General features: G+C 37.3%; 1 protein-coding gene across 1 annotated transcript; it reads left to right on the top strand.

Moving 5' to 3' along the window:
- The first annotated feature begins 425 nt into the window (after positions 1 to 425).
- On the top strand, positions 426 to 12358 carry LOC137927464 (zinc finger protein ZFP2-like). Its single transcript, XM_068771277.1, has 12 exons — positions 426 to 655; positions 1666 to 1800; positions 2344 to 2811; positions 5205 to 5335; positions 5801 to 5875; positions 6938 to 7070; positions 8309 to 8427; positions 8945 to 9038; positions 9673 to 9843; positions 10048 to 10149; positions 11185 to 11280; positions 12221 to 12358. Exons 1-12 carry the CDS (start codon positions 548 to 550, stop codon positions 12356 to 12358), a joined length of 1770 nt encoding a protein of 589 aa, XP_068627378.1. The 5' UTR covers positions 426 to 547.
- The last annotated feature ends 1784 nt before the right edge of the window (positions 12359 to 14142 follow it).

Below are 14142 nucleotides of genomic sequence, written 5' to 3'. Positions count from 1 at the left end.
CGTTTTGATTTTTGTGAGAACCCTAGCATCTCATAATATCGACTTCACGAAATAGAGATATATATATATGTATCTTTATACCTAAACCTTAAAACAAAAAGATAATATTTATTAGTGTGTATATATATATGTGTGTGTGTGTGTGTGTATTTGCTTCATTGTATGTATATATTCCACTAACTTTTATTACAAAAAAATCTTTCTCTTAATTCAATAATGAATATAAAAGAACTATATTTTGACAAGTTTGTAATTTTTATGTAATATTTCTGTGAATAAGTAAACGATTGATCTTATTTGCTTTGTTATTTGATAATTTTAATATTTGTAAATAAATATTATCTAATATTACAACACTACTGGCTAATCGTGGACGCCATATTGTTGTAGTGTAACCTCCGCCAACATTACCCTATATGTCTCTATCTTTTGTTGCTCTGTGTATTTAAAATATTTGTATACATCCGAAGTAAGGGTATTCTCTTAATATTTTAGTAACCGTCTTTAATAAATAGAATATTAAATTCCGATTAAAAATATTATAAATATGAACGAACTATTAGCGTGCCGCGTATGTTTCTCTAAAGACAATAAATTATTTAATATATTTAAATATAAACTGGAGGAACCTTACGAGATTCTTACTGGAACACAAGTAGGTATATTTTATGTTATGTTATGTTATTTAGTACAGGCATATTTAATATTAAATATTTATTAAGATAGGTAAAATAAATCACTTAGGGGCTTACTTGGCAAATTATTATTATGGTCGGTTTATATTGGATCGTAAATAATGTAACATTTAATAAATTGCAATAATGATAAATTAAGGGTATTTATGTATATTTTTGTTTTTAAAATTAACTTAAATTTTAAATCGATTTTCATTTGAAACAACTCTCTTTAGATTATTTTTTATGTGGCTGTTTAAAATACTTTTGTTCTTTATTTAAATATTGTGATTTTTAATATTTATATTTAATCTGTATTATTGATTCCTTATATTATTTATTTACGTATTTTTTTAATATCTATTTTTTATATTATATTTTAAGCATTAGATATAATTGATATAATATGTTATGTATTACCTATAATTATTTCTTATAATTACACCATTAAATATGGTAGGGTAGACTGCAGAATGCAAGCAGTCCTTAGCAAAATTTATCAAGTTATATTTAGATAACACATTAAAAAAGAATTAATTAAATAGGTATCAAAATTAAAATTGCCCTAACAGAGGCATAAATGCATTTTAAAATTTAGAAATGTTAGATAGAAATGGAATGTTAGTTAGTTAGAATAGAATATATATATATATATACATGTAAATATATATATACACACATATATGTATGTCTATTACCTATAATTAATCACAGGTTCATCATTTTGTAAGACATGCTGTACATAGTTCTCCACATAGATTTCCAATAGGAGGAAGTGGGAAGCTTCCAACCTGCTTCCAGGATTTTCTGATGACTTTAACATAATAGTTTGTTAATCTTATGAATGTCATATGCAGTGCTTGATCGACCTAGGTCTTCAGTCCAGAACCTTAAAGCCCCAATTGCCATATCTTCTGATGATTAACGGAAACATACCTCCATTTGCAACTAATGCAATGTTTATAATGTAGTTTTCTTTTTAATTATATAGATAACAGAGCATGATGGCCTCCCGCAACAGATCTGTAGCTTCTGTGGAACCATGTTGCTTAAGAGCATCTCCTTCAGGGAAAAGTGTTGCCAAGCGCAGGAATTTCTTAAGTACTGTCTACTGGAGCAGAGAGAGGTAATGTTATTTATATTATAACAAGCTACTGTGTTAATGCTGCAATAAACAAGGACCTCCAAAAATAGAACTATTTAGAAATAAGTGTCTTTGGTCTTGTGGTGTATTGTGCTTTTTATAGAGTCACAGATTATGTTAATAAAGCGTCTATTGCAATTTTTTTTTAATTTACTATCAGCCAGAATGGTTTTATTAAATTTGATAGTCGGACTGTTTTTGGATATGAACCACTTCCCATGATATAGCATCTCATGCATGTTATAATACCTATATGCTTTAGTGTAATTTTTGCTTGCACAACCATTGGTTGTTGCTGTCCAAAGGTTCTTGGGTTTTTAAGTTGCACTAGTGTGGATCGAAAACTTAGTTAAGATTCTTTAAGTGGGGCCTTTGTCTTGCAGAGAGCATTTAAAAATTAAGAAAGGACATGTCCATACTTCCCAATGTTTCTTCAACTGGTCAATGTGGACACGGCTTTCTAATTTATTAACTCAACCATGTACTCTTAAAATACTTATTTAATTTGTAAATTTATTTCCTCAGCTTTCCATTGACTACCTACAAACTGTCAGCAAAGAATTCAATCTCCTACAACCTTACACAATGGTAACAAAAGTCTTGACCATAGATAACACACAGCAGGAAATGAAAGGAGATACATCAGAATTAAAAGTAGAAGTTAAAGTTGAAGACTTCCAAGAATCACATAAGAAGAGAAAAAAGAAGGAAAAAGAGGAAATATCAGATTTTGAAAACATAGCCGTTAAAGACGAGTCAGAAATTGATGTTGATTATGAAGCATTTGATGCCACAGTGGACAGCGATCAGGAGAAGAATGAAGAAATGGAAGATGTCGATATAGTGATATTAACACAGAAAGAGCAAAAGGATGAAATAGAAGCGAGAAAGACATCCTTCAATTATTTGAATTCATTCTATAAATGTGACAAATGCTACAAAGGTTTCATACATGATACAACATATAAGAATCATATGACCAGACATGATCCGGTAAGTAATAATTTAACATATACATACGGCAAACACTGCACCTGCAACACTTTACACAGGTCATCACATTCTACATGACAAAACAAAACATCTCCCACCATGCCACGACACCCATTTTCGAACAGCATAGGCGATCCGTGGTTGGATCCAGATCCCTCTTTGACTCGCCTGTGGTCCACGCTGCCGTTCTAACCCACAAGCACACTCCACCAACACACCCTGTCAAAACTCTACCGCAAAGTGCTTTAACAATGTACGAGAGTCCCCGTGCAACTGGTAGGCACCCCCCAGCTTTTAGGTTCTTTTTTTTAAATCTAGTTTAAAGACCCTTCCGCTCCATAACTCAGTACTAATGAAGCTGTAAAAGCCTTAGGGCTAACAGCATTAACATCTTCAGAAACAATAGATTAATTATTTGAATTCATTCTATAAATGTGACAAATGCTATAAAGGGTTCATACATGATACAACATATAAGAATCATATGACTAGACATGATCCGGTAAGTAATAATTTAACATATATACCTTTTGGATTGATAACATAGTAAGGGTGGAAGGTGGTAAGAAGTAGCTGGATGCAGGTAATGCAAGACCGTTCATCATGGAGATATTTGTTGGAACTCTTCGTCTATCAGGCTTCTATCGGTTGATATGATGACCATAATAAATACTTCCATAGCTTCTATATCTACATTTATAATTGTCAAAGAATGTTTTTGGAGATGAGTGTTCGTCATCTCATTTATGTTATAAGACATTCCCTGCTGGACATAATCCTGCTAAAAAAATTCCAATAGGTCTATTTTTAAGCGACATACTTAGTAACTTATTATCGTTACTTTAAGCACCATTAAGTTAAGTTTATGTTAGTTAAGTTATAAATGAACTATGTATAGAATAGAAGCAAAACAGGAACCAGATGACTGCAACTAGATTGATATACACCAATACCTCACTTTGCGTCGTGGTTACGTTCCAATTAAACACGACGCAAATTGAAACGCCGCGAAGTGAATTAAGATTTTCTATAGCAAACCATGTAAAGATCGAAGATAGGTTCCGGGGTCACGAAAATACTACTTTTATTAAAAAAATTGAACATAGTAAACATTTAAAAAACAATAATAATATAACTCTGCCGATAAATAAATTGGAATAATATTTATCTTTTCTGTAACCAGAAACAACACGTTAAAATTTATATAAATTTACTATTCTCTTTTAAAAAGAAGCATAACATACTACGTAATTACGTAAGAGCTGACTGGGAAGATGTGGGAAAATGTCAGCGGCAGTATAGCATCACTTATGGGATAAGATGGGAACCATCACATTTTACTGCAGTTTTGCGAAGAAGCATTCATAGATGTAACAGAGAGGAACAAAATGGAAGTCGTATTAAAAACAATGCAGATGAAAACAACTGTGATAAGTATAATAACTTTTGTATACCATAGACAATAAATAGTGGAAAAAAAGAAACAATTCATATGGTACAAGAAGCGGTCTTATCACTCGAGGCGATCTCTACCAGAAAACCTTTGGATGGAGATGAGAGACATGGAGGAGAGGGCAGTTTAGGTTGTACATACATGCATTACCATATACACATACATATATACAAACTTCTATATATATATATATATATATGGAGAAGGTATCACATAAATATGTATAAATAACAAAAACTACACAATATCCTATTTTAGAGGCCAAGGCAACGTTCTGTTTTTAAACAATAGAGAAACGAAACTAAATCCAAAAATTGAAAAGTAAATGTCAAATGCAATGTCAAAATATGCCGCCAAAATGAAAGATGCTGTCATAACGAAAGAGAAATGAAATGAAAAAAAAACTGTGAGGAATGAGGGAGAAATAGAAGTAAATAAAAAAATTATTGTAAAATATATCCCTGTCCCAAGAATAAGAAAGGTCTGTGAGAGGTCCCTAATAATGGAGACCATTATATACAAAAAAAAAAATGTATTATCCGTATATGTGAATCTAACTAAATATTGTTGGATGCTATAGCATATCTGATATATAAAATTCTCGTGTCTCGGTGTTCGAACTTGAACTCCTCTGAAACGGCTTGACCGATTTTTACCAAATTTTATATGCGTATTTAGTAGGTCTGAGAATCGGCTACTATCTATTTTTCATACCCCTAAGTGATAAGGGTTGTTCACCCTTAAATTTTTTTTTTATTTTTTTGACGAAATTTTTTGTTTTTATTTTTTTATGATACAACATACAAAAATACATACAACCCTAAATTTTCACCCCTCTACGATCAACCCTTATTTTTAAATTGAAAATTAAAAATATTTTTTTTGCAAAACAACGTTTGCGGGATAAGCTAGTATTATATATAATATATATGTTATACAGGAATCAGGTAATTACGTATGCGAGATATGCTTTGCACGCTGGCCGGAAGCCAGGATGCTCCGGTCTCACATCACATCAGCACACGAGAGGAAGTACGTGTGCAAACTCTGCGATCATGTCTCCAGATCCAGGTGAGTTCAGTCTACTCAGGTTAATCCCTTTTTTTTATGGTCCCCGCTATTGGCGACCTCTCGTTCCCCTATCCTATTAGTCCTATAAGTGTTACCAGCGGATAGGCAATATGAAGTGGAAGTGGAAAGGCCACGTAGATCTGGTGGCTGCTGGGGCCTTTCTAGAGAGACCAGCAAGCGTAGCATATGGCTTCCGAACAAGATGTGGACAGAATCCAGCTGGTCCTATTAAACATCTATCAGGGAGACCCATTTCCATCTATGGTTGTCCGACGGCAGAACTGATGGCGGTACAGCTCGAAGAACCAACATCATCACCACAATCACTTTAGACATATTCAAAATATTTCTTTCCAAGTATACATGTACATGCACTGTCGAATCGTCGAACAATGTGGATATCTTTGATTGTCTGGACTGAAATGGTGACTAAATATTTGTTTGTGTTTATTTTTGTACTCACAGACCCAGAGCGAAGGAGCATCGCAAGTGGCATACGGGCTTCACGTTTGTCTGCAAGATCTGCAGTGCGTCATTCATGTGAGTGTATTGCAATGCAGACATACACAAACACGTACATGCAGACAACAAGCACATGTCCATGCAAACACATGCATACGTAGATGCAAATACACACATGTGTACATGCAAACATATGCATATGTACATGCACAGGTTTATGCAAATATGCACCACAAACATGTGTAAGTACATGCACACATGCATATGTACGTGCCAACACATGCACATGTTCACGCAAATAAATGCAATAATATGGCAACGATCAATTATTACTTTTTTACGCAAATCAAACTAAATGGTCATTGACCGCGGCTTTCTAATTACTATGAACTAATTGGTCAAGCGGTGTAGCTGACTTAAATTGGTGACCACATCTTTACCGCTAACAAGCTACAGTGAATGCGGCTTTCTAATTTAATTTGAACCGATTGGTCGGGTAGCGTTACTAAGTTCAGCGAAAAACACAAGTTTCTACTATTTTTCCACACAGATTCAATCAACTGGTCAGCGTGAACACTGCTTTCTAATTCACTATGTACTTATTGGTCAAGAGGCATAGCTGAAATTAGTGACAACGATCCGTTACTATTTTATTCACACAAATCAATTCAAATGGTCATTAAAAATACTGCTTTCTAATGGAATATAGTGTATAATATGTGTATCTAAGTTTAACCAGCGTGATCAATCATTAAGCTTTTCACAAGAATCGAATCAACTTGTCACTGTGAACGCGGTTTTCTAATTAATTTTAAACTGATTGGTCAAATGGCGTAGGTAAACTGAATAACAATAGGTGTAAGGGTTGCTCGTCTGAATTGGCAGTGGTCGGGGCGACCACGTGCCGGTAGACGAAGCGTGGGTAGACCCCACGGTAGGTAGACCAACATAAGGTCAAAGGTCGCGACTGTTCATCTTGATGATCTTCGGGGGAGGTCTACGCCTTGCTAGTCTAGATGATATAATGATGATGATGTCGCTGGGTGCAGCACAGGTCTGGTTGTGATCAACTTTAGCGGAGAGGTATACCTTGTTCGCCTATCAGTTGTCAGAACAATGATCACTTTATCATGGTTGTAGCAAATCAACAAGCTACCTCACACACGTACGACTTCATCACCCCTCGGAGAACGCATGCGACCTGTGCGGAGAGTCCTTCATCGGTGAGTTTGGACTGCGAATGCACAGGCGACGGGCTCATAAGAACGTGTCGGTAAGTTGAAATTTCTCTGACTACCCTCATTATACATTATACACATTTACATATTATTGAAAAGCTTGAGATGGGTGAATAGCTTGTTTGTCCAAAGATAGAAAACTGATCAGACAGAAATGAAGGTATCCGAGGATTAACAAGTGATTTTCGAAAAATTGAGTATCTGAAGTGGCAATTGGTTTTGCACGTCATTCGTGGAACTGTCGTTGGGTCTTAAAGGTTCTTTAGTGGCGACCAAGAGCTGGTAGATGTTGCGTGGTGGCCCCACACTGAACATACCAATAAATTCAAGATCACGAAAAGTGGCTGAATGCTGGTGCTGCAAAACCAGTCACGGTGGCGATCATCAGACGAAGCCTATACCTTACATTGGCCGTCTATCAGCTGAAAAGATGAAGCATTCCGTAAATTTTAAGTGGAATTTGGTGATGTGGCTTTCATATAAAGATTTCTCCAAGCAATAATTAAACTGGAGACAAAATTTCTGGTAATCCTAGTATTTTAAGACCTTGACGAGTAATCTTAATGTAATTATTGATGACAGTGCCATCTAGTTGCGTCGCTTGCAACAGTGTGCTGTTTTATCGACACCAGTTTTGTTATTTAACGCCATCTAGTGACGGTTCTGTAAAACCTTTTACGTCATGTTGGGTTAGTTATTCCGCTAAATTTTATTAGACGTTACCAGACGACATTAATGTAGACGAAGAGAAAATAAACCATTCATACAAGACGACAAAAAAACCTACACCTAATTATATTTTTAATGTAATTCTAAAACCTACACGTATAAATACTTTTTTTTGATGTAATTCTAGATTTTCATGTATAGAATTTTTTTAAAGGTCCCTTTTGGAGTGATGGAAGTGGTTTAATAAAAAAGTATTTCAAGACTAAAAAAGTTTTTTTAAATGCCCCTTCCGAGTGATGGAAGTGGTTTTATAAAACAAAATATTTCAAGACCAAAAAGCTACCAGGTCATTAGTCCTCACCAAACAGCCTAGACATTTATAGGACATCATCAAGTCAGCTCATAAAGGGCCATAGTCCTTCATAGACGTCACTCTGAGATCGCTATGATAAACTTGACTTGCCGCGTGTACCGTTGCTACTCCAGAGCCTTTCAGCCTCGACGGCGATTGGTTACACGTGTTCCAGCGGCTGCCACTTCAGACAAGCTGTCCTTACAGCTACGTCAATCACCTTGTTGGGCCATAGCCGTGGGTTATTTCCAGGATGAGGAGCCGAAAGTGATGTCACAGTGCGGATGCTGTTCAGCCCAGTTCTTCCGCATGGAGGCAGTGACGACCCATTTGCAGGAAGCGAAGGATGGCATCTGCGATCCTTTAATTAGGTAATTAAAATTGATCACCCTGTAATTTTTATTTATTTATTCTGAACTCCTTCACAGCAGATTTTTATTTTGTGTCTTACAATTTTCTGCTCCTGAGTCTTATTAGCTTTTATAACAATCTGAATCACTTTTTTGCTGAACTCCTGGAATGAGATCAAAGTCCCTGCCTCTACCTCCCCCCCCCCTCATCTTTACATCGAAATCTAGGCGGAGTCAGCCCAGGACATCCGGCGATAAAATGCACCAGGGTCTGGTCCAATTCCAGATCACGAATTTATCTAGCTGTCTGCGATGTGACCAAAATTACTTAAGACTCACTAGTAGCATATCGTGGAAAGCCTGGTCTAAATCTTGAGTTGGTACAGAATGGACTTAATGTTGGGTCTTTTAATGATACAGACTAGTAACTTCAGGTAGTGAGTTTGTTGGAACTGGAAATCATTTCAGGAACAGGGATACCTGTAAGCCTCAAATAAGAGTTTGTATCCAAACCCTTCAAGTATATCCTTGATTTCAGGCCTTGCCCGTACTGTGGTGTGGGCTTGTCCTCTGAGGAGGCTATCAAGGAACATATCGAGTCACACAAGGACGACATCGTCACCTGTGAACATGTAAGTGCTGTGTTTATCTTGAATTTCAAAATTCAGAATGTCGATATTCAAGTAGGCATTTAGATGCGCTTTTGATACTCAATTATTTTAACATTACAAGCAGCCAGCTACCATCGGCTTGGGAATTGCTCTTTGCTTTTATTTTAAAAAGCCCCGGTTTTTTGGGGGCGTCTGGTTCCCCCTGTTTTATGATCAATAGGAACTTCACTGTACAAGTTTGTGTAGTAATTTTTTTAGTTTCTATTTATATTCTCTTTTCTTTTATCTATTACATCTTTCGCTTTTTATCCATTCTTGCCATCTTTTAACCCCCCTCCATTTCTCTCCTCAATTCTTTTGTATGTTTTATATTCATCTTTTTTACTTTTTTACCTATTGCATATATTTGCTCTTTCGTATACCATCTTTACCGTGATGTTTCGAACTCCAATCATCGAGGTGATGAATTGCCAGTGGCAGGGACATATTGCTTGTGCGAGCGTAGGGACCGGAAGGTTCTCAAATGGCGGAGCCCCACAATAGGTAGACCGATGACATGGTTAAGATCGTGGGATGTGGAGGGCAGCGACTGGTCATGGCGATATTTGGAGGGGGGAGAAGGGAGGGAGAGGACATGATAAATGTTTATTTTCAGTGCTCTCGCACGTTTGCGTCGACTCGTTCCTACGCGGTGCATTACCAGCGCGTGCATCTTGGTGTTAAACTGAAGCAACGTCGGCCAGCACGGCTGCCTAAGCCGAAGCCAGGTCAGAAACGTCCTGCTTCAGACAGCGTGGTCTGCGAGTTCTGCGGCAAGAAGTGCATGGTAAGTTCTGCAGCACCAATTGCTTCGGTTCAACCGACTGCTCTCATCGGAAATCAGGTCGGCATGAAATAGTCCCTCAAGCCCAAGCAAGGGTTGGCAATCCAAGAGCTTTGCGGTACTCCAATCTGATAAAACCACTTGAAAATCTCAGGACTTGTTTAATCGTAATGTACCAAAATGGAAATGTGCACCTAAATTCTTCAGACCGCGGCGGCTCTGCGATACCACCAGCGCATTCACACAGGGGAGAAGCCGTTCCAGTGTACACAGTGCCCTAAGAGATTCAGCGTCTGCCAGCGGCTGCAGGTAAATTGGTTTGGAAGGACTTCCCTTCTTTTACCAGCTATTACTATATATTTAAATTGGGTAGACCCACCACTAGGGGAATTAACGACGTAGTCAAACTCACAGGAACTGGTCATCTTGGTGATCTTGGATAGGGGCCTTAAGTCTTACATTAGGTGCCCATGATCTGACGTGATGAAGATAATCAGGGATAGATAGGAGGCTAAACATTTTACGGAAACGTTTTTATTCTATACTTGCTATAAGTCTACATATATACAGGATGTTCACTTATGAAGAACCTTCTCCATAGATTTCCAATTGGAGTTGTTGGAAGAGGCCTGATCCAACGTCTTCCGAGGTCCTGAACATCTGTCCATCTGTGGACGTCTTTCACTGCGCTTGACTACTCATGGTTTCGGCTCCATAAGCTGAGGACCACTGTCCACTACAACTTCAGCTGGACTATGTCGACTACCTTCCGTAGAATTTCCATTAGTAGATACTGGCCTCCATGGGTCTGGTGAATTTATCCACAGGTGGTAGAGTCAAGTTGAGCTCAACAAGAATTTTTGTACATCTTATGTTAAATGAAGAATTAGTAGTTTAAAATTTTGAATTCTGTCCTTCTCACATTCTTCTTACCTTCAACCTGGCAAAGACTACTTTTTAACGTGTGTAACACATATATATATATAAATGTTTGTATATATATAACAAAATTTCTCTCGTCTATGTAGGTATATGCTTTAAATAATCAATGATGCGTTGTTCTGAAAACAGGTAACCGACATTTAACATTCATTATTTAAATTGTCGATTCCTTTTAAAGGTTTATTCTGCAATATTTTAAATCATCAGTTAAACATCTCAAATACCGGACTGCTTTACCGACCGGCGACCGCAACGGACGCCCTCATAACACCATTGTTAACAGCGCCATCTGTGAACTGTCAAGGTTAAACAGTAACTGCTTTACCGACATTAAGTAAGCGCGGCGCAATACAAAATATAATTAAATATTAGTTTATATATATAATGATATTACATTCACAGATCCATATTCGCACACACACCGGCGAGTGTCCATACAAATGTACGCGGTGCCCGAAGGCCTTCAAGCACAAGGCCGCCCTCAATCGCCACGATCGAGTAAGACCTCATCACCAATCCTACGTTGAACTGCCTTGGGGCCATTCATTGAATACATCACTTATCATATCACCCCAAACTCTCAACCTTCACTCTTCCTCCACTTTACTCTTCCTGTGATCTCCTTCTGTAATATTACGTCAAAAGCCTATAGATGCCCACAGCAAAACAAGGATGTGATAGTTCCTGATTTGATCTTTTATGGTAATCCTGGGCTTCCTTGGCTCGATGAGCGTTTGTAAGATATCATCCTCATATCAGCATGGGGACGCACTGCAAGGCATATATTTCCACCAAAAGGTCTCTACAGTGATCAGAGCTGCATATAGCGGCTTCTTCGGCTCCCATAGTGGTGGATCCACCCACGTTTTACCAACTAAGAAACTACCCTACTTCATCATCTTGATGTCAGCCGATAGACTCCTTCTGCAAGGCATGAGCTTCCTTCAAAGATCACTGTGAGGACTGGTCTTTGTCCGCATCGACTACCTTTCGTCATCCCACTCAAGGATGGGGGGGGGGGTAGAGGTGCTTCTGTCAAGTCGTATCTGCCGGTTCATTAACATTTCTCAAGAAAATAGTTTTGACACAAAGTCATATAACTCCACCAAAAGATCTCTACAGTGACCAGCGCTACATCCAGCGACTTCTTCGGTTCCCCTAGTGGGGGGTCCACCCAAGTTCTACTTACTAAGAAACTCTACCCTACTTCATTATCGTCATGTCAGCGATAGACTCCTGCAAGGCATGAGTTTCCCCAAAGATCGCTGTGAGGACTTGTTTTTGTCGACTACCTTTCGTCATTCCACTCAAGGGTGGGGGGGTAGAGTTGCTTCTAGCCGTGTCGTATCTACCAGTTCATGGACTTCTCTCAAGACATAAGTAATTTATAATTTTAATAAATGTATATGTGGGTAGTTAGATAAAAGATATTTCGCAGGTGCACACCGGGGAAAAACCGTACTCGTGCCCGCACTGCGGCAAGTCATTCTCGCAGTCGAACTCAATGAAGACGCACGTCAATACGGTACACCTGAAGATGCCGTCGCCGTACCGCAGCAGGAAATCCAAGAACTGATTTATAAATTTGTATTAATTCTTGTGTTTTATTTGACAAACCTTACTATCCTTAGAAATAAAAGGACACGAGGAAATACGAATGCTTAATACTCTCTTTAGTCAAAGGTCGTCACGATTACGTCACGCAACCTTTAATATGTCGTGACCTAGTGAGCTAGTTGGGTGCGTGCCCACGCCGCATCTACCAGCCCTGGTGGCGAAACATCCTGGCTCTCTTCATTACCCTCTAGGTGACCTTGAGCTTTATGAGGTCCATCATTAGTGATCACGTCTGGAATCCGTACGTCATCACCGGTAACACATTTGTCTAAGACATACGTCTTTATTGATTGTTGTATTTCCCTATACTTTGCAATTAAATATATCAAGTATTTTTCTCCCGGGCGAGCCTAGTCAGGTCTGTATGATGATACAACTATTTCATCAGATGCTGAGACAGTCAAACTCTTAGGCTGTACGTACTGGTGTCGAACTTCATTTTAAAATTTATTATCAAATAAATTTAAAAATATGTTAAATTTATACTTTTAAAAAATATATTATATATCTTACAGATAGGTACACTACAATGCAGAGGAAAATATTTTTATATGTGTATGATATTCTTATACTTATTTTTTTTAAGACCTTATGTTGCAGCTATACAACAATATGCATTTACTGCTACTTATATCGTTTAAGTGTTATGTTGCAGATTTGCATCATTATACATTTAAGGGATATTGATACAAAAATAAAATTTTAAAAGAATTAATGGTAAAAGAAAGTTTTTATGGTGCCTTTAAAATATTAGTATTTTTTTTGTATTTGTCTGTTAGATCTCTCGTTCGTAGGTGAATGCATACGATTGTATAAAAAGTACGAAATACGCACAGTAAATATATTTGTTTTTAAATACAAGAGATTTATAAAACTCCAGGTTCTGTAAAATGGATATTACTCTTAGTATACCATCACGTTAAAAATATTTGGATATTATTATAATGGAAAAAAAATGGATACTTATTTAACAGCGTGATTTGGTTAGTTACATAAAATATGTTTGAGCGCCATCTATTACAAAACTGAAGTAAGTAATTATCCAAATTTATAGGGATTAATGTACATATAATTCTTTACCAAATCGTATGTTATTTCGTTAAATATATTATATATATAGCTGTAACAAGCAGCAGCTGAAAATCGTGTCGACAGCTTATCAGCTATTTCTCCATATTTTGTTTTGGCATTTTACTTTTTTTTTCTATTTAAATTTAACAAAAAAGTTTTATCGCAGTTCATTTGACAGCAAAAAGACTTTACACCTATTTCCTATTATTCCTTATAAAGTGATCACTCTGAAATATGTTACATTAATTTATTTTTTTCGATTGAATTGTGACATGCTATGAGGTAATGTTTTGCTTTGATTTATTGAAAGCAGGATAGTTAGTGTTGACTTATACGAATATGATCCACAAGAAAATCATACAGGTCAATATTTCTAAGCAGGGGCGGCTAAATCTATAGTGCAGGGTGTGTAGGGGGGGCCGCGGCGCTCCCCGAGGCAGCTAAGAGCATCGTCTTGGACCATCATGGTACAACAATGATATCACAGAAGCGACCAGCGACAGCGCTGTGGCGGCAGTTATCAAACGCGAACGCTTTACGAACAGCTTCTTTATCGAACATTTTGTTTCAACTCTAAATAAACCTTATTTCTCGTATTTAAAGTTAAGAAGCGACGGCAAAGTTACTAGCTATAGCCGCGGAGGGGGGAGAAGAGGGAGGGGGGTTAAGGCT

The sequence above is a fragment of the Battus philenor genome, unplaced genomic scaffold (genome assembly GCF_028537555.1).
Source record: "Battus philenor isolate CCGP_79_NKW_IND1 unplaced genomic scaffold, ilBatPhil1.0.hap1 SCAF_30, whole genome shotgun sequence".
NCBI lineage: Eukaryota > Metazoa > Arthropoda > Insecta > Lepidoptera > Papilionidae > Battus > Battus philenor.
This window is presented reverse-complemented; position numbering and strand designations above follow the sequence as displayed.